The 21713-nt window shown below is 43.6% G+C and overlaps 1 protein-coding gene across 4 annotated transcripts in view; it reads right to left on the bottom strand.

Annotated features, from left to right (window-relative positions):
• LOC122557068 (dedicator of cytokinesis protein 11) overlaps window positions 1-21713 on the bottom strand; it is a 291784-nt gene that overhangs the window by 182543 nt on the left and 87528 nt on the right. For all 4 annotated transcript variants that reach the window (XM_087992257.1, XM_043704343.2, XM_087992256.1 and 1 more), the window contains exons 9-13: window positions 19020-19099; window positions 16335-16418; window positions 14738-14878; window positions 1919-2140; window positions 762-884 (exon numbers count right to left, since the gene is read on the bottom strand). In XM_087992257.1, coding sequence (XP_087848383.1) covers window positions 762-884; window positions 1919-2140; window positions 14738-14878; window positions 16335-16418; window positions 19020-19099 — 650 coding nt within the window. The remainder of the gene's footprint in view (window positions 1-761; window positions 885-1918; window positions 2141-14737; window positions 14879-16334; window positions 16419-19019; window positions 19100-21713) is intronic.

Raw genomic sequence — 21713 nt, 5'->3', positions numbered from 1 at the left:
ATAAACATGAAAGTCTTCCTTTTTATATCAAGGCAATCCTTATCAAACTTTGTTCTAGACATGCAACCACAACCTTAACACTCCAACAAACTTTTCCTTTTCACATTTTCCTTTTCACATTTCATTCCTGATATAAATAATTTCCTTTAACACCTCCAAGTCACAACCAAAGTTCACTCACATCCTTGCTCAGGTTGTAAACCTGTTTGGATTGTGAATAAGTGATACAGTACTTTAAAATCCCCACGTTAACCACATCCCATTTCCAGACTGAAACACACATTTGGCTAAAAAAATGAACAATAGGAGGTCTGCATTGGTTTTCATTCCAATTATAGCAGATATGTATCTTAACTCAACACCTCTCGGTACCCTTATCCAACAACCACTGGTCAAACTCAATCGTGAAAGCAAGTGGCAGCCTTCAGGCGAGAGGTTTGCAGATTTCTGTCCCCTGTTGTATGAAATCCTGCTTCATGACTTCACACTGAAAAGGGTCAGAGAACTCAGAACATTAACTTGGTACTCTCTCCACAGGTACTGAGTTTTTCAAGCAACTCCCGTTTGCATTTCTAAAGTTGTCCCCCTTTCTTCTCACTGTCTCCCCTCCAGAATAGTTTCTGATTCAATGGATTATCAATTCCTTTTTGCATCCGAAATTATGCGCTGGTCTCACTGAAGGCCAAATTGATTAAGAATGAAACATTAAATTGAAATTTGCCCATCTTGGGGAATCAGGGAGGTGTAGCCTTCACAGGTACCTTGTTTGCATCTGAACTTTTGATATATGGTTCAGCGCACTGGGCAATTCCTCCCTGTAGCACTTTCTCCACTCGTGCAACCAGAAAGATATCCGGATGAGGGGCGGTCACTGAAAAGATCCCCTACAAAGAAAACCACAGACACACAAAACATTAGAACCAAAGCAATGAGTGAAATAGGAGCACACCACTGTCTAATTCTGGAGCAAATTTATTTTTCAGAACTGCACTGCACAGTATAAAGGCAGGCTATTTGGCCCATCATGACTCCAATAAATCCCTTTCTCCAGAATCTTACAAAGCTGTTAAACCAAGAGCATACACTATCAAAACTGAAGAGTACAGTCGAGTTAGGAATCTTGGACCACTTCCTGCTGTCATTTCCATGGCGATACCTCAGCCAATCAACAATCTATTTGTCTGGTTTGAATTTAAACAAAAGCTTGGCATTTAACTATTCCCTAGTGCATTCTCGTTGGAGAATGAGAGTTCCAACCAATCAGCACCCACTTCTCACAGAAAAAACAGCCATTTCTTTTGGGATTTGATAGTCTTGAAATTCTGTCTTGATTGGAGCAAGAGGAATAGCTCAACAGCTTTTCCCCTTTTAGATAAATGCTCAAGCTCTGTATTATCATGTGGTGATCATGACATAAAATGGTGCCAAAACTGTCTATGACCAATGGTGCTTCAGGATTCTTTACCAGCATTATCTGTAAATTCTGGGGAGTTATTGAGTTCTCTTCAGCATAACCCACACTTCAAACACTGTTGAGATTAGATTCCTGGACAATAATGCAAATCCTGATGCAGTTCCTCTTATTGAGATTAATGATCACTGCCACATACAATATTAAAATATCAGAGAAAGCACAGCTTCACAACCAAAAAATGCACTCGATTTGCTTGCTCGGGAGTTTTTGAATTAATGAGTAGCGCACAAGAAATGAAGAGCAACTAGCTCATTGCGCATCCCCAATGTCACAACCCAGCTTCACTCCACCTTTCTGAGAAAGTGAAAGACCAATCACAGCTTTGGATATGGACTCACATAGGAACACCTGTCGCTTTAGTGACAAATGATGTCAAGACATTGACGGACTGAGAAACCTATCACAGCTTTGAATATAGACTCGTCATTGCCTCAGTAATTTTACCTGTTTTGGATAGCGAAGAAGTCTCTCAGCAACTCCTTTAAAATAACCATCATTCTTCGTCAGAGAATTTGAATTAGTTGCCCCATTTTCAGCTCCACCCTCAACGCTTCCCAGCAACATCTGCCGAACAGCTGGGGGGTTCAAATCCACGTGGAAATCTTCAGAGATCTTGCAGTTATTCTTTGCGTCAAACAGCGCGAGGGTCACAAAGAAGGGTTCAACCTGGTAATCGAATACATGGTCATGGTGAAATCAGGAATGTGGCCTGGGAGCAGTGTCAATCAAATGCATTCTTTCAACAGTATCTTGAGCCAACAAAATAGGAATAGTTTTGTAACCTTCCAGCTCAGCAAGCAAACCTCCATCCAAAACCATTCCTATTGGAACAGGACTTTTATCTTTCCCCATTAGAGCACATGGAGTCAATTATTCCAGACCAGCAGAGAGACAGATAAGATTATAGCTATTGAATCTGCAGTGCCTTCAGGATACTGCATACGTGTGCAAAGATATCATCTATCAACTGTTCCTGTTCAAATGATATTGGCAGAGAAATATGTGTACTTTTCCACACATTTCATAATCTTATGTGCCTCACAGACAGTGAAGAACTCTTGAACAGTAGCCACAGTTATAGAATAGAGAACAGTGCAGCACAGGAATGGAACCTTCGGTTCACGATGTTGTGTCAAACATGGCGCCAAATTACACTAATCCTTTCCTGACTGCCATTGGTCCATATCCCTCCATTCTTTGCATATTCATGTGGTTACCTAAAAGTCCCTTAAATGCCACTAAAGTATCTGCCTCCACTTGGCAGCACTTTCCAGACACCTCCCACTGTGTAAAACAAATTGCTTCCACATCTCCATTGAACTTTCTCCTTCTCACCTCAAATGCATGTCCCAACATATTAGACACTTCATCTCTTGTGAAAAAGATTCTGACCATCAACCTTATCTATTGATCAAGTCTTCCCTCAGCCTCCACCGCTCCAGAGAAAACTTGAGTTTCTTCTAGCCTCTCCTTATAAGCTGATACCCTCTGTAATGTGAGAACTGATTGCTTGCTGGCGCAGAATTTAAACCTTGCCAAAGTGAGACATGAGAAAAAGCTTTGCATTCCGAACTCATCAGGACTGAAACACACGAAGACCAAGTTTAGGAAAGTAACAACAATTCAAGTTGGTTGCCAACCAACCTTAGTCCAATCAATCAGAACTGCCTTCTCGTGGTGGATAAATTTTGGTTTCCTTTCTAAACATCATTTTCTTGCCTGACAGTCACCTGATGAAGGAGCGTCGCTCCGAAAGCTAGTGTGCTTCCAATTAAACCTGTTGGGCTATAACCTGGCGTTGTGTGATTTTTAACTTTGTACACCCCAGTCCAACACCGGCATCTCCGAATCATTCTTGCTTTTCAGTACTGATGAATGCCAGAAGCAAATCCCAACTTCATGTCTCCTTTTAGCAATGGTAAACGTCGGAAATTGAGCAGCTAATTTGTGCACAGATGTGATGCAGATCAGAGAACCTACTTGGTGATGATGGTTGAAGAGAAAGTGAGGTCTGCAGATGCTGGAGATCAGAGCTGAAAATGTGTTCCTGGAAAAGCGCAGCAGGTCAGGCAGCATCCAGGGAACAGGAGAATCGACGTTTCGGGCATAAGCCCTTCTTCAGGAATGATGGTTTAAGGGCAAATGTTGGTCAGGAAACCGGGGAAAATTGTCCCGCTCAGGGAGCTTCAATGTAATGGCTTATATAAAATATAGGACACTTAATTCAGTGCAGCACTCCCTGTTTGTTACAAAGGGATGTGTATTATGATTGTGAGCTTAAAACTGAAAGCATAAACCCTCAACCTCTGATCGCAGAGGTGAGAGTGTTGTCACTGAAAGATGGGTGTGTGAACAACATGGCAGAGATATTAAACGGTGGGTGGCACGGTGGCACAGTGGTTAGCACTGCAGCCTCACAGCGCCAGAGACCCGGGTTCAATTCCCGCCTCAGGCGACTGACTGTGTGGAGTTTGCACATTCTCCCCGTGACTGCGTGGGTTTCCTCCGGGTGCTCCGGTTTCCTCCCACAATCCAAAAATGTGCAGGTTAGGTGAATTGGCCACGCTAAATTGCCCGTAGTGTTAGGTAAGGGGTAAATGTAGGAGAATGGGTCTGGGTGGGTTACGCTTCGGCGGGTCGGTGTGGACGTGTTGGGCCGAAGGGCCTGTTTCCACACTGTAGGTAATCTAATCAAAATCTAATCTAAACAACACATGGTACTTACTTTCCAGGACACACAAAACATGTCAAAATCAAAGTAGGGAACAAAGGGGCAAGTAAGAATGAGCTGACATCGAAAACAAAGAAAATTTCCTGGAGAAATTAATGGAACTAAAAGCAGACAGATCCTGATGGCCTGCACCCCAGGATTTTCGAAGTGGAAAGTCCGAAATTAGTGGACCCATTTCCAGAATTCCCTGAAAGTTTGAATAATATCAATGGATTGGAAGGCAACAATCATAAGCCCAGTGTATGAGAAAGGAGCCAAAAAGATAACAGTGAAGGTAACCTCATTTTGGGGGGGGTCAGGAAAATACCACAGTTTAGAATCGAAGCCTTAGTAACAGGGCGTCTGGAAACTGATAATATACTTCAACAGAGTTGGAAAGCCCTTTTTTTTTTAAAATTTTTGTGCATTTTAAAAATCATTAAACAAGAAATAAATGCTTTTAAAATGGAGAGGATTGCTGCATGTTTTGAAAAGCATTGTTTAGATGGCAGCTTCACCAAGAAGTGGTAATTGAAGTCTTGTTTGCAGACAACCTGGAGCTGAGGGGTTGGTATATAGTTGGAGCTTTTACGTTTGATTCATTCAGAAGTTGTGGGCAACACTGGCTGGCCAGCCTTGTTTGCCAGTTTCCAGTTGCTTTTGAGAAAGTAGTGGTGAGCTGTCGTCTTGAACCGCTCCTGTGGGTTGGCCCACAAGACCCAATATGGAGGGAATTTCAGGATTTTGACCCACGAATAGTGAAGAAATGATGATACACATCCAAGTCAGGATGGTGAATGGCTTGGAGGGGAACTTGCAGTTGCTGGCGTTCCCATATATCTGTTGCCCTTGTCCTTCTACGTAGAAGTGGTCGTAGGTTTGGAAGATGCTGTCGAAGGATCTTTGGTGAATTCCTGCAGTGCATCTTATAGATGATACACACTGCTGCTACTAAGCAACGGTGATGGAGTGAGTGGATGCTTGTGGATATGGGGCCAATCAAGTGGGCTGCTTTGTCCTGGATGGTATTAAGCATCTGAGCATTGTTGGAGCTGCACCCATCCAGGCAAGTGTGGAGTATTCCATCACACTCCTGACTTGGATGATAACAAGAAACCAATTGCTTTTGCGGACTAGGGATCGGTTATCAATGACAAAGATCTTCTGCCTGCTAACAACCGTGTGATTGGTTGCCAAGTGTCTGAATAGCTTTGCGACTATGAGCAAGATACAGAGGAGCTATTCAGGCCAGGAGCAAGCCAATAGGTCTCTGCAATGAAAATCACCTTAAGCCTGAAGAAATCAGCTTACCTTTCTTTCATCAGTTGCTGTAAGCTGGGGCTTTTAATTGAGAATTCAGAATGAACTAGCCACCCTGTGGCTCTTGCAAGCATTTGGGAAATGAAGACTGAGAAGTAGCCTTCCCTTAAACAAGACCATAACGTCTACCCATGATTGATCTGAGTAACAGAGAGTCACCAGGACAAATAGCCTCTTCTGCACTATAACAGCTCCGTGCTTCCAGTTCGGTGAATGTCAAAGGGAGATATTAAGATTTTCATTTGGCAGAGGTGATCATTGCCTGTCACTCAAGTGGCATGATTATTCTTTGTCAGCCCAAGCGTGGATATTGTCAAGGTTTAGGAAATCGACTGCTTCAGTATCTGAAGAGTCATGAATGGTGCTAAACATTGTGCAATCATTGGCGAGCATCCCCACTTCTGACCTTATGTTGAAGGGAAGGTCATTCATGAGGCAGATGAAGACGGTTGGGCCTAGGACACTGCCCTGAGGAACGCCTGCAGAGGCATCTTGGAGTTGAGATGACTGACCTCCAACAACCATGACCATCTTCCTCTATGCGAAGTCTGACTGCAATTAGCAGAGAGTTTGGCCAGATTTCCATTGATTAGAGTTTTGCACGGGCTCCTTGATGCCACATTTGGTCAAATGTAGCTTTGACGTCAAGGGCTGTCACTCCCACCTCACCTCTGGAATTCAGCTTTTTTTGTCCACGGCTGAACCAAGGCTGTCAGGAGCTGAGTGGACCTGGCAGAACCTAAACTGAGCATCATCGCTGAATAAGTGCTGCTTGATAGCACAGTTCATGCTTGAGAGTAGGCTGATGGGGTGGTAATTGGGCATATTGGATTTGTCCTGACTTTTAGGTACATGATATGCCTGAGTGCATTTCCACACTATCATCAGGTAGATGCCAGTGTTGTAACTGTCCTGGAAGAGCTTGGCTGAGAGAGCACAAGCCTTCAGTACCATTGTCTGAATGTTGCCAAGGCCCATAGTCTCTGTAATATCCAGTGTCTCCGCATGTTTCTCAAGATTACATGGAGTGAACAGAATCGGCTGAAGACTGCTATTTGTGATATTGAGAACCTCAGGAGGAGACCAAAGTGGATCAGCAATTTTTCACATATGTCAGAACAAGATTGCAAAGCTTCAGCCGTATCTTTTGCATTGGTGTGGTGGGTTCTTCCACCATTGAGGATGGGGATATTTGTGGAGCCTCTTCTTCCAGTGAGTTGTTTAATTGCCCACCACTACTCAATGTGCCAGCGCTGCTGGGCCTAGATCTGATCCGTTGGTTGAGGGACAGAAACAAAGAAAATAGGTGGAATAGGCCCTTCGAGCCTGCTCCACCATTCAATTTGGTCATGGCTAATCACGCAATCTCAGGATCCCACTCCCACTTTCTCTCCATACCCCTTGATCCCTTTAAACACAAAGTCCTTCCTGCTCCCTCTTGAATATATCTGATGAACTGGCCCCTGTGGTAGAGAATTCCAGAGGCTCACAACTCTCTGAGTCAAGAAAGTTTTCCTTATCTTAATTCTGAATGGCTTATTCTTATTCTTAGACTGTGACCCCTACTTCTGGACTTCCCCCACATGAGGGACATTCTTCCCACATACAGTCCAATCAGCATTTTATACATTTCTATGAGACTCCCCCTTCATTCTTCTAACTTCCAGTGAGTACAGGCCCTGTCGATCCAGTTGCTCCTCATATGTCAGTCCTGCCATCCCGAGAATCAGTCTGGTGAACCTTTGCTGGACTCCCTCAATAGCAAGAATGTCCTTCCTCAGATTAAGGAGACAAAAACTGCTCACAATACTCAAGGTGTGGCCTCACCAAGGCCCTGTATAACTGCAGCAAAACATCCTTACACCTATATTCAAATCCCCTCGCTATGAAGGCCAGCATGCCATTAGCTTTCCTCACCGCCTGCTGTACCTGCATGTCAAATTTCAGTGACTATTCCATCACAACACCTAGGTCTTGTTGCACTTCACCTTTTCCTAAACTGCCACCATTCAGATAATAACCTGCTTTCCTGTTTATCCATATTATATTGCATTTGCCAAGTATTTGCCCACTCAGCCAGCCTATCCCAGTCACCCTGCAGCCCCTTAGCATCCTCCTCACAGCACACACTGCCACCCACCTTAGTGTTATCTGCACATTTGGAGAGATGGCATTCAATTCCTTCGTCCAAATCACTAATGTATATTGTGAACAGCCGGGTCCCAGCACTGAGCCCTGAGGCACTCCACTCATCACTGCCTGTCGCTCTGAAAAGGACCTATTTATTCCAACTCTCTTTCTGTCTGCCAACCAATTTTCTATCCACGCCAATTCATTACATCCGATGCCGTGAGCTTTAAGTTTTCTTACTAATCCCTCAGTAAAAGATTGCTTCACCTCATCTGTTACTCACTTCTTTGACAAGTAAGTAGCTCTGTGTTGTAGTTTAACCAGGTATTATGGAGGAGTGGGGAATATATGCGGCCAGGAGATTGCAAATTGTGAATACAATTCTGCTGCAGATGGCCAAAAGCACATCGTGGATACTCAGACCTGCGTTACTAAATCTGTTTGAAGTCTGCCTCATTTAGCACAGAGGTTAAGTGCTACATGACATTCCGGAGGATGTTCTCAGAGTGAAGACAGGACATGGTCTGCAGGAGGATTGTGCACTGGTCACTCATACCAATACGGTCTGCAGCAGGGAGATTGGCTCTTGCTGATTAGAGAGTCATGGAGTCATACATCATGGAAACAGACCCTTCATATCAACTCACTTGTGGAGACCAGACAGTCCAATCTGAGGTAGTCCCATTTGCCAGCATTTGGTCCATATCTCTAACCCCTTCCTAATGTCATACCCAATCCAGATGCCTTTTTAATGCTGTAGTTGTACCAGCCTCCACCACTTCATCTGGCAGCTCATTCCATACACGCACCACCCTCCGTGTGAAAAAATTTGTTTCTTCAGGTCTTTTTTTAAATGTTTCCCCTTTCACCTTAAACCTATGCCCTTTAGGTTGGACCCCCCACCACCCTGGGGAAAAGACCTTGGCTAGTCACCCTATCTATGCTCATGATTTTAGAAACATCGACAAGGCCACCCCTCAGCTTCCAACGCTCCAGGGAGAAAGCCCAGCCTATTCAGCCTCTTCCTACTTCTCAAACCATTTAGTCCTATCAATATTCCTGTAAATCTTTTCTGTACCCTCTCAAGTTTAACAACACCCTTTCTCTAGAAGGGCAACCAGAATTGTATGCCTCACCATTGTCCCAACATCCCAACTCTTGTACTCGATGCACTGACCAATGAAGGCAAGGATACCAAACACCTGCTTCCCCACCCTGGCCATCTGCAACTTTCAAGGAACCATGTACCTGCACCCCCTGGTCTCTTTGCTCGGTAACACTCACCAGGGCCATACCATTAACTGCATAACTCCAGCCCTGATTTGCCTTACCAAAATACAACACCTCACAATTATCTAAATTAAACTCCACCTACCACTCCTCAGCCATTGACCAATCTGATCAAGATCTTATTGTATTCTGAGATAACCTTCTTCACTATCCACTACACCACCAAACTGACCACCTCTGGTTAGATTACTATCATGTTTCGCAGGCCCAGTCCAGCAGCAATGTCCTTTAAGACTTGACCAGCCTGGTCAGTAGTGGCGGTAAGGAGCCACACTTGGTGACAGACATTGATCACACAGAGAAATCTTGTGTGCATGCCACCTTCAGTACCTACTCCAATTGGTGTTCAACATGAAAGAATTCATCAGCTGATGGGGAATGGTAGGTGCTAATCAGCAGGAGCTCGCCCTGTTTGACTTGATATGGTGAGATTTCATGACGTCTGGAGTTAATGCTGAGGCCTACCAGTGAGACTCGCTCCCAACCAGATACCACCGTGCCACCACCTCTGCTGATTCTAATCTGACCATAGCATTTCCCAAAGTTTTTCACAGTCAATTAAATATCTTGGAAGTGGAGATACTGTTATACTGCAGGAAATACAGGCAGGTGATTTGTGCACAGCAAGATTTAAGAAAGAACAATCAATTAATGACCAATCAATCCACTTTGCTGTTAGTAAATGAGGAATACAAGTTGGTAAGTTGTGTTTTTGAAACAGGGCCACAGAATCTTTTGTATCTACCTGAGAGGACAGGTGAGATCCTGGCCTATCCTTTCACTGAAAGGACCAACCCCTCCAGCCTATCTATAATTCAATTGGATCGCACCATCTTTCCCCCTTTTTGGTTCCAAATCAATTTTGAAATGGATTCTTGGACTTATTTTCACAGCTTTGTGGGCAAATGGGGTCCACATTTGCGAAATACTTCTCGAGATTTCTCTGGAATGTCCCAGCTCCTTGTTTTTAGTCTTCAGCAAGAGGAGAAAGGGTAATTAGAGATAACCTACCAAATGCCTTAACCATCTTGAATACCTTATCTGTATCACCCTTTAATCTTCAGCACTGGAAGGAAAACAAGTCCTGCCTCCAGAACTTGTTCTCATAAAAAGGACACAAATTCTTTTACTGTTTTAACCTCCATTAGTCACAATCAGTCAGAAGACACTTGAAAACAATTACAATTTAACCTCTCTATCACCAGCCATTTGCAAGATAATCTGGTGCCTCTGAATAAGGATTAAAGAATGACCAAGTTAAAACTTTCAGTGACTTTCAGTGAAGAGAGAATGAATGAGTTTTTAGTAATCCAACTTTCACATGCAAGCATGGTCATTCTTTAAATTCTTTAATGAATGCCACCATTACAGAGCACTCATTCTACTTATAGTTGTTTGTAACAGTCTTGGCATAGTCTTCCAACAAATGATTGAGGCTTAAAAGCTTTGTGTACACAGACTAACACGACCAAATTTTCCGTACCCCAGACTGACTGTAATCTGATGTAAAGTCCAAGGGTATGTGCTGGGACCCTGGGTACATCCTGAGGTATTAACCACTGTAGGAATATCACACAATGTTTAAACCACAGATGTACAATTCTCTTACTCACTACAACATTGCAAGACAAGGATTTAGGGCAATTCTGACATACTTAGCTGAATTGTTACTGAAGAAGTGTTAAAACAGATTAAAATCTAGCCAGACCCCCGAGTAACTCCACAGTTGAACTCCTAACCACTCGTACTGAGGGCCCAATTCTGTCCTCAATAGTGCCACCACCCTGTTGAGCCCTCAACTACATCCCCTCTCAACATCCTATCCAACCTGACTACCTCTCCTAATGTGCCATCCACGCACCCATACCTGAAGAAACACTCCTAGCTTGCTCCCCATGAGTAGACTTCAGTAGCTCTCAACTCACCTATCTGCCTCATCCACTCTACCTACCTGTCACCTTAACCAGCTACCTTTTCACTCATTCATCTACCCACCCATTTCCAAACAGTCACACGGCCATTTACATTTGGAAGGCTAATGGGATACTCTCCTTTATTACAAGCGGAATTAAACAAACAATAAGGAATTACATTAGAATATCCAAGGCTTTGTTAAATTACATCTTAAAAACTATGTGTAATTTTAGTCTCTGTATTTATGGAAGAATCAAAATGTGTTGGAGGTGTTTCATTCAGAGGTTGACTGAATTGAGACTGGGCTATCTGATAAGGAAAGCCAACCATGCCTTTTTCCCCACTGGAACTTAGGGAAAAAGCTCCAGGGAGAAAACTTGAATGATGTGTATAGGCAGTCACAATGTGGCGAACAGGTTCTGTTACAGGGGTCGGAATACAGACCCTTCGGTCCGACCAGTCTACACCAACCATGTTCCCAAACTAAACTAGCTCCACCTTCCTGCCTTTTGCTCATAGCCTTCCAAACCCTTCCTGTTCATGCACCTATCCAAATATCTTTTAAACCTTGTATCTGTACCTGCATCCACTGCTTTCTTTGGCAGTTCATTCCACAAACGAACCATTCTCTATGTAAAACAGTTGTCCCTTATATCCTTTTGTAATTCTTTCCCCCTCACCTCTAAGATATGCCCCTTACTTTTTGAACTCCACACTCTAGGGAAAAGATCCATGTCACTCATCTTATCTATGCCCCTTATGATTTTATAAACTTCAGTAAGATCATCCCTCAACTTCCTATGGTCTAGTGGGAAAAGTCCCCACATTTCCTGTCTGTTTGCAAGTCGATTTGTATGCATGTCGGAACACAATGCAGGACAATGTAAAATCGCCACTTGTAATGGGGAGGTGTTGGCCTAGTGGTATTATCACTGCACTGTTAATCCAAAGACCCAGATAACGGTCTGGGGAACCGGTTCGAATCCCGCCATGGCAGATGATAAATAAATATCTGGAATTAAGACACTAACGATGACCATTGTCGATTGTCAAAAAGACCCATCTGATTCATTAATGTCCTTTAGGGAAGGAAACTGCCATCCTTACCTGGTCTGGCCAACATGTGACTCCAGCTCCATGGCAATGCAGTTGACGCTTAACTGCCCTTGGGCAATTAGGCATGGGCAATAAATGCTGCGTAGCCAGCGATGCCCTCATCCCATGAATGAATTTTCAAAAAGTACAGGCAATGTTTGTATGTCAGAACTTTAAAATTAATGTACATACACCCCTGAATAGCATGCATTTTTAAGTATGAGTGTCAGATGCTTGGTAATTGGGGATTCCCTGTGGAAGATCCGAAACAATCCTAACATGGTGGATGTGATGGGTGTGTCCAAAACTATGGGCACTGTTTTAAAATTAGCGGGTTTTAGCGGACAGGAGGTGGGGTCATTGAATATTTTTAAGACAGGGATGGCTAGATTTGTGTTAGGTAGGACCTCAAGTGTTTCTGGAGATAGATGGGTGTGTGGAATTTGGAATGCAATAAGATCAGCCATGATCCACTTGAATGGCAGAATCGGCTTGAGGGGCTGAAGGGCCTACTCCTTTCCTATTTCTTTTGTTCATATTACATGCTGTAAGAAGATGGGGAATCCAATCACGCCTCAATTTGTGTACCTGCAGTGGATCTCTCTGTGGAACTCAGCGCTCCATTTTTCTGGAATAGCTGAATTTGGAAAGTCCCATTCAGTAATGCACAGTAGCACGGAGTCAGGGGAATGTTCAGACCTGACCCATCAAATTATGGTCGAGCACTGCTAAAACAGTGACCAGAATGGCTGGATTATTTTTTGTAAAATCAGAGGAACATGGTCAATGAGGTCTTGTTAACATGAACAAGAATGCAAGACACTGAGGGAGCCATTCAGTCTCTCCAGCCTGTTCTATCACTCTATTTGATTAAGCTTTGATTGCTCGGGGTGATGCCAATCATTTGGAGCTCTAGTGAGAGAGGGAGGCACAGCTGAGGCAGATCCCTCGGCAGAGTTCGGCAAATATTCTGCAAATAGGGCAGGGTGGCACATGCAATTAGGTTTTGATTGAGCTACTGGCTCAAGATTTCCTCTCTCCTGGTTTCTTCCTGCCTCTGATACATAATGACTTTCATAGGAACCTGTGCTGGTTCTGAGTTGGTTTGCACCAGAGACTTAAACTCAACCTCAAACCCACCAGACGGACGTCATTAGAGTCTCCTGGTAAAGCTTCCTTTGCGTGTCATGAGAATGCACCCTAGACTCAAGCACCCCAGAAGATATTCTGTTAAATGAGTGAGTGGCAGATATTCTGGCTTCTGAACAGTCTGAACCAATTGTCATTGCCTCAGTGGATACTTAGCATGCAAGCTTGGGAAAGCACCCAGTAACTTTCCTCCTCAGCAATACCGAACAATTAATTACATCAGGGCATGAACTTTGACCCCATTGGTCGTACTTGCAAGTGAGTTTAAAGGCTGCAGATCTAGAAGCTAGAGTCCATGATCTAAGATGATACAGAAGTGCACTGTTGATAAAGTACCAAATTATTTCAATGGACCACTCCAAAGAACATGACAATAATTAGAGTCCCTGCATGGTGGCCTGGTGAACAGTCACCCCTCAACCAATACCAACTCTGATGGTCCCAGGACACTGGTAAGGCTGCTGTGACAAGCTGATATGGGATAATTTGTTCAGTGAAAGAGGCAGAGTACAAAAGCATTAGGCTAAAGTTTTATAACTCGCAGGTGAGGCTATTGCAGCAGTTCTGTCTCTAATGCTGGACACTTTAGGAATGAAGCTGAAAATGTGTTGCTGGAAAAGCGCAGGTCAGGCAGCATCCAGGGAACAGGAGAATCGACATTTCGGGCATAAGCCCTTCTTCAGGGCTTCAGCCCTCCTGAAGAAGGGCTTATGCCCGAAACGTCGATTCTCCTTTTCCCTGGATGCTGCCTGACCTGCTGCGCTGTTCCAGCAACACATTTTCAGCTCTGATCTCCAGCATCTGCAGACCTCACTTTCTCCACTTTAGGAATGAAGGCAAGACATTTGGGAGAGTACAGATCATACATATTCGAATCATGTCAGGGGTACTGAACTCAGAGACCAGGACAGTGGAGGCAGTTATTCTGTGAACAGAGAAGCTAAAGGGGAGATTAAATAGAACTTTGCAAAATGACAAGGAGCTTTGATTATAATGAAATAAAGAGAAACTGGTAAGAAGGTCAATAGCCAGAGAACACAGACTCTAGAACCAGAAGGAAGATAAGGAAATCTTTGTTTAAAAGCAAAATGCCCCATAGCTAGTGAATTACTTTTGAGTTATGGTTGGCAAAGCACTGTCCAAAGGGGCAGTGGTAGCAAATTCAGCAACAAGATTTGAAAAGGCATCGCACACACAGGAAAACAAACTGATTTGTTAGGCTATTGGGAAAGAGCATGCTGGGAGGGATTAATTGGGCTGCTCTGTCAAGAAAATGTTATGGACTGAACAGCCTCCATGACTTTGACAACGAGAAACAAATGACGACTCTTTGTGGGATCCTGCTGTGCAAACTGCCTCCCCTTTTTATCTACATAACAAGAGAGGTAGCTGCTCAAAAGTAACTCACTGGCTTTGAGACATTTTGTCACATGATAATAAGCTGTGATTCGAAAGAAAGCTCTTTTGTCAATTTATGCCAAGTATTTAAATAGCAGCAATTTCTATCGTTGCAAACTCACACCACTCTTTAAACTGTGCTCCACAGTATGGAAACATATGTTCGATATTTCTTGCAGAGGATCCCATGTCAAAAGGCACACTAACAACAGAAACAGATCTGTCCAAACCTGAGAAATGCTTTCAATGCGACTCACATTTGTCGGTGTGCCATCTGCCTGCTCATTCACACAGCCTTGAAGAGCAAAAGTCAAGTCGTGGCATTTTACCAGAAAGCGCTTGCCAAACTTCTCCTCAAAGGGCCTCACATCTGGCTCAATGCCTGAAAAATCCAGTTTCTTTAAAAAAAAAGACAAAAAAAGGTAGCAAACATCCGTAGGGAAATAACGATCAAGTCCACACAATTTATTTAGTATTAACCTCCTTTTACTCTTTCCTTTAAGGTAACGTGGATGTCTTGTCAATGCCCTTCCTACACTTCCATTCAGATCATTTTGGGATATGTTGTGACAGACATCTTCTTGATCTTTGCTTTGCCTTGTTTTGGACAGTAAGGCCCTTTGTTGTCATGAACAGACTAGTTAACCAGTTGGCTCATGTCCGAAACGTCGATTCTCCTGCTCCTCGGATGCTGCCTGACCTGCTGTGCTTTTCCAGCACCACACTCTCAACTCTGATCTCCAGCATCTCACTTTCTCCAAGTTAACCAGTCAAAGCTGTTCCCTCATCTCCACTGCCCAGCTAGAGAGCTCTGTAAAGAGGGATTGGTGGCAGGGGCTTCCCACTGTTAGGTGTGAAGAAACTCATTGAATGATAGACATCTCAGGCCCTTTCTCCTCTGGACATAAATATTCAGTCTTACTTTGGTTAATTTAGGCTCATCATGGACTCCACATGCTCTGATTTAAATAATTTTTAAAAAAACACAGGGGATTATAAATACTTCCTGACCATTATCAAATTCCCATGGGGCAATGGCTGTAAAATACACTCAACTTCTGACTGATCGCAGGACTTTTGATTTTCTCAATAAATGATGTTGCACATGAAAAATCAATTTTATGCTTTTCAGTGTTCATCATTTACCATTTGAACATGAACTGAAAAACGGGACAAATGAAGGAGAATGGAAAACATTGAGAAGTAAATAAACCGAATCAACTCAATCTATAAGAGGGAGCTTTCCTGAAGATCTAACTGTATGTTAAAATATAACATCTTACAACTCATTCTCCTAATAAGTGTAACAAATTGTGTTGCAGCTCATAATTCCCAAATACTTCCACACACTCATGTTTGGTCATAAATATACAAAGCATATCTATTCAGATCCGAATCCACTAATTTTTGTTTTGTAAAACTGTACTGTGGAAATAAAATTAACTCGCTGCAAGGAAACAAGATGTACAACAAGAAATACCATTTACCAAAAATAGATTTCGAGCTGATTTTCCATTTTCCTTGCATGTTCAGGGCAAAGCTGCTCAGAGTCATGTCTAAGCAATGTTAGTAAGTTTATTGGGCTTGGGTTGCTAACTTGATCTAATCTTGCATCGTAAAGAGGTGGATAAATCAACTGAGTCATCATTTCTATCCCTCCTTAGAGTGTTTAAACTTAAACAATAAATGCTAGAGAATTCTTTGCTATAATTATCGAACCATTTCTGGTTAACGCTGAGATAAACACTGCATTCATTAAGCCCAAGAAAAAAAGACTGAACATGTAATGTACTTCAGTAAATTGAAACCCCAGATTTTACAAGGCATTGGGAATCTAGAATCCATCAATTCTACCTGTGCGTCCGGGTCCATTGCAAACAGTTTACATCGGCCTTCGCTTCTGCTGAGCTTGTTAAGGTAATCCGATTCTCGGGCATACTAGAAACATACAGCATGGAACACAGTTTACCTCATTTCAAAACCATTGTCAAGAGATAGCACTGGGAATAGTTGATAATTCCTAACTGAGACAAGGTTGAGACAAGAGGGAATTTATAAATAGAAGCATCACTGTGTTCACAACTGGAGTGAACTGTTCTAGTCCAAGATTGCTGCATCTTTGGTGATGGTCCTCACTGTCCACTGGAGTAGTTGATTAGAGAGTGGCATATGTTATTCCCTTGTTCAAGAAAGGGAATATGGATAATTCTGGGAATTGCAGACCAGTCAGTCTTATGTCGATGGTCGGCAAATTATTGGGGAGGATTCTAACAGACAGGATTGCTGGTTATTTGGAACAGCATAGTTTGATTAGAGATAGTCACCATGGCTTTGTGAGGGGCAGGTCATGCCTCACAAGCCTTATTGAATTCTTTGAGGTCGCAACAAAACACATTGATGAAGGTAGAGCAGTGGATGTGGTGTCCATGGATTTTAGCAAGGCATTTGCTCAGGTTCCCCTTGGTAGGCTCATTCAGAAAGTAAGGAAGCATGGGATACGGGGACATTTGGCTGTCTGGATACAGAATTGGCTGGTCCATAGAAGACAGAAGGTGGTAGTAGGTGGAAAGTATTCAGCCTGGAGCTCAGTGACCAGTGGTGTTCTGCAGGGATCAGTTCTGGGACCTCTGCTCTTTGTGATTTTTATAAATGACTTGGATGAGGAAGTTGAAGGGTGGGTTAGTAAATTTGCCGATAACACGATGGTTGGTGGAGTTGTGGATAGTGTGGAGGGCTGTTGTAGGTTGCAATGGGACATTGAAGGATGCAGAGCTGGGCTGAGAAGTGGCAGATGGAGTTCAACCTGGAAAAGTGTGAAGAAATTAATTTTGGCAGATCAAATTTGAATGCAGATCACAGGGTTAAAGGCAGGATTCTTAGCAATGTGGAAGAAGAGGGATCTTGGGGTCCATGTCCATAGATCCCTCAAAGTTGCCACCTATGTTGATAGCATTGTTAAGAAGGTGTATGGTGTGCTGGCTTTCATTCGCAGGGGGAGTGGGTTTAAGAGCCACGAGGTTATGCTGCAGCTCTCTAAAGCCCTAGTTAGACCACACTTGGAATATAGTGTTCAGTTCTAGTCGCCTCATTCCAGGAAGGATGTGGAAGCTTTAGATAGATGCAGAGGAGATTTACCAGGATGCTGCCTGGACTGGAGGGCATGTCTTATGAAGAAAGGTTGAGGGAGCTAGGCTTTTCTCATTGGAGAAAAGAAGGAGGATGAGAGGTAACTTGATAGGGATGTACAAGATGATGAGGGGCAATAGATAGAGTGGATAGCCAGAGACTTTTTCCCAGGGTGGAAATGGCTAACACAAAGGGGCCATAATTTTAAGGTGATTGGAGGAAGGTTTAGGGGAGATGTCAGAGGTAGGTTCTTTACACAGAGAGTGGTGAGTGTGTGGAATGTATTGTCAGCAGTGGTAATAGAGTCAGAGATATTAGGAACATTTAAGCAACTCTTGGATAGACACATGGATGATAGTCAAATGCAGTCAAATGATGGGTGGCACGGTGGCACAGTGGTTAGCACTGCTGCCCCACAGCGCCAGAGACCCGGGTTCAATTCCCGCCTCAGGCAACTGACTGTGTGGAGTTTGCACATTCTCCCCGTGTCTGCGCGGTTTCCTCTGGGTGTTCCGGTTTCCTCCCACAGTCCAAAGATGTGCAGGTCAGGTGAATTGGCCATGCTAAATTGCCCGTAGTGTTAGGTAAGGGGTAAATGTAGGGGTATGGGTGGTTTGCGCTTCGGCGGGGCGGTGTGGACTTGTTGGGCCAAAGGGCCTGTTTCCACACTGTAAAGTAATCTAATCTAATCTATGTATATTAGTTTGATTTTAGAGTAGGATAAAAGGTTGGCACAACATCGAGGGATGAAGACCCTGTACTGTTCTGTACAGTTCTATGTTCTATTATTTCCGGAAAGATACACCAGTGTTGTATGCAAGTTCACTAGCTTAATCCCTGGTATGGAGAGATTGCTTTATGAGGAGAGGTTGAGTCGGTTGGGATTGTACTCACTGGAGTTTAGAACAATGACAGCAAACCTTACTGAAATCTATAAGGGGCTTGAAAGAATAGATGTGGAGAGGTTGCTTTCCCTTTTGTGGGAGAGTATAGGACCAAAGGCATTCAGAATAAGAGGGTTACATATTTAAGAGAAATGAAAATTTTTCTTTCTCTCAAGGGGCAGTCAATCTGTAGAATTCTTTACCACAGAGAGGTGTAAAGGCTGCGACAGTAAGTATATCTAAGGCTGAGATAGACTATTATTTAATCAGTAAGGACATTAAGGGTTATGGGTTAAGGCAGGAAAATAGAGTTGAGGATTATCAGATCAGTAGAGGTAACACCACAGGCCAAATGGCCTACTTCTGTCCTTATGGTCTTCTGGATTTTGAACTACTGTCAATTTGATCAACATCAGTCATAAAATCTAATTTTTAACGTGTCATGCCGAAGGAGTTTTCAACTCCACTGAGACACCGAACTACAGTTTCTCCCGCATTCAGAAAAAAAATGAATTCAAATTGAGAATACCTTCATAAGCTCGGGATGCATACTTTTCTCTAAACTCTCCATCATGCTTTCAGACTTCCCATGGCCAAAGGACTCCTCATCTGGAAATCAAACACACGTGTTCAGAAAACCCACATTCCAGGTCTTTCCAGCATTAAGCAAGAACAGGCTAACCATTTGTATAGCACCCAGGCCTCAGGATGGTTCCACGAACCTGACAGCCCTTAAATACAGGGACAATGAGGTAGGTGAATGTGCACAGCAAGATTCCACAAACACCAAGGGTACAAAGCAACAATTGATTGGTTCTGGTGGTACAGGTTGAGGTATAAAATTTGATCAGGATATGCTCTTCTTCAAAAAATGCAAGTGGGGGTCTTTAAAGCACACAGATCCATTTCAGTCAAATGAAAACAGATGGAATCTTTTGCCTAACCACTCCTCCCCAACTGCACACTCTCTCCCTGACCTGTAGTCTCCCCACTCTGCCCCTCCCAAACCTATTACCTTCCCAATTACCCCCTGAACAGTAACCTCCCCAAATCCACCCCCCGCGGTGACCTCCCCAGTCTCATTGTTGTTAAACAGGGCTGGAGTTCTCTGATTGGCTGACACCCTTTGAGGGGTCCTCAATCCCAAGACAGGGCTCAATGCTGGTTGTTTAAAAGCCCCTGTGGATGATGATGTGGCTAGTGTTCCCGAAAAGAGGTGACATGGAGATCCCGCCCATTCTCGGCCAGCAGCTGGGTCTCTCAACATCTCTGACAAAAGTTGCAAAGTTCACAACTTTATCACAAAAACTCGCAGCTCATGGAAAGGCCTTTTGAGCCATTAAGTCTGTGCTAGCTACTTGAAAGACCAGCCATGTGTTGGTGACTTCTACTCAGTGACATCTTAACTATAATCCTGTCCTCATCCTCAACTCCGTTAGAACATGTTTATAAGACAGCTTCTACCACCTTATTCAAACCAGGCCTTACTATCCTAGCCAACTCAAGAATCTTTGCAGACTTGAAATTCAATGACCCATGCAAAAATATGGGGTGGCGATGCTAGTAGTATTATCGCTGACTATTAATCTGGAGACCCAGGTCACGTTCTGGGGACCCAGGTAACATTCTGGGGACCCAGGTTCGAATCCCCTCATAGGTGAGTGAACTCACCCAGTCCACAAAACTGGGTGAAAGAAGCCACTTGGCCCAATTTCTGGGCAGAATAAGGTTGTAGCATTTTGAACCCAATCAGAGATGAGCCTAAGGAGCAACAGCCTTTTTGCGCTTGCTTTCTCCCTCTCCCTCCAGCAATGTGTGAGAGCTGAAAACCCACTGGAATCATCTTTAGCACTCATGGACAGTTCTTGAAGAGGACTTTGGAATCCAGCTTACTGCCTCCAGCAGAGGGAATTCAGCTAGCTACAACAATTCCACAAGACAGCGCATTGCCAACTGTTGGTATACAGAATAACTGTGGATAAAGAATACCATTTGGGACAGTCCATGACCTATGTATTTCTCCTGAATATAAATGTCACTTATTCAAAAGTATTTTAAGGTAATAGACCAGTTTTTGTTTTCCTTTGCTTCTCCTCCCATTTTGTGTATGCTTTAAGAAGGATAGGCTGATGGCAGGCTGATGGAGAAAGTGAAGTCGCATGGGGTCCAGGGTGTACTAGCTAAATGGATAGAGAACTGGCTGGGCAGCAGGAGACAGACAATAGTAGTGGAAGGGAGCTTCTCAAAATGGAGGACTGTAACCAGTGGTGTTCCACAGAGATCAGTGTTGGAACCACTGTTGTTTTTGATCTTGAGGAAGGTATAGGTGGTCTGATTAGCAAGTTTGCAGATGACACTCAAATTGGTGGAGTAGCAGATAGTGAAAGGGACTGTCAGAGAATGCAGCAGAATGTAGATAGATTGGAGAGTTGGGTGGAAAATGACAGATGGAGTTCAGTCCGGGCACATACGAGGTGATGTGTTTTGGCAGATCCAATTCAAGAGTAAACTATACGGTAAATGGAAAAGCCCTGGGGAAAATTGATGTACAGAGAGATCCGGGTGTTCAGGTCCATCGTACCCCAAAGGTGGCAACACAGGTCGATAGAGTGGTCAAGGAGGCACATGGCATGCTTTCCTTCATCAGACGAGGTACTGAGTACAAGAGTTGGCAGGTCATGTTATAGTTGTATAGGACTTTGGTTTGGCCACATTTGGAATATTGCGTACAGTTCTGGTCACCATGTTACTAAAAGGATGTGAATGCAGAGGAGGTTCACCAGGATGTTGCCTGGTATGGAGGGCGCTAGCTATAAAGAGGAGTTGAGTAGATTAGGATTATCTTCATTAGAAAGACAGAGGTTGAGGAGGGACCTGATTGAGGTCTACAAAATCATAAGAGGTATAGACAGAGTCGAGAGTGTGGTGCTGAAAAAGCACAGCAGGTCAGGCAGCATCCAAGGAGCAGGAGAATCGACGTTTCAGCCATAAGCCCTTCATCAGGAATGCTTTTCCAGCACCATACTCTCAACTCTGATTTCCAACATCTGCAGTCCTCACTTTCTACTAGATATAGACAGAGTGGAGAGCAAAAAGCTTTTCCCCAGAGTAGGGGACTCAATTACTCGGAGTCATGAGTTCAAGGTGAGAGGGGAAAAGTTTAAGGGAGATATGTGTAGAAAGTTCTTTACGCAGCACGGTGGCACAGTGGTTAGCACTGCTG

This window comes from Chiloscyllium plagiosum, unplaced genomic scaffold (assembly GCF_037043375.1).
Source record: "Chiloscyllium plagiosum isolate Xiang-an unplaced genomic scaffold, Cpla_swu_hap1 HiC_scaffold_11, whole genome shotgun sequence".
Classification (NCBI taxonomy): Eukaryota; Metazoa; Chordata; class Chondrichthyes; order Orectolobiformes; family Hemiscylliidae; genus Chiloscyllium; species Chiloscyllium plagiosum.
Note: the sequence above shows the minus strand (reverse complement) of the source record. Positions and strands in the feature narration are given on the sequence as shown.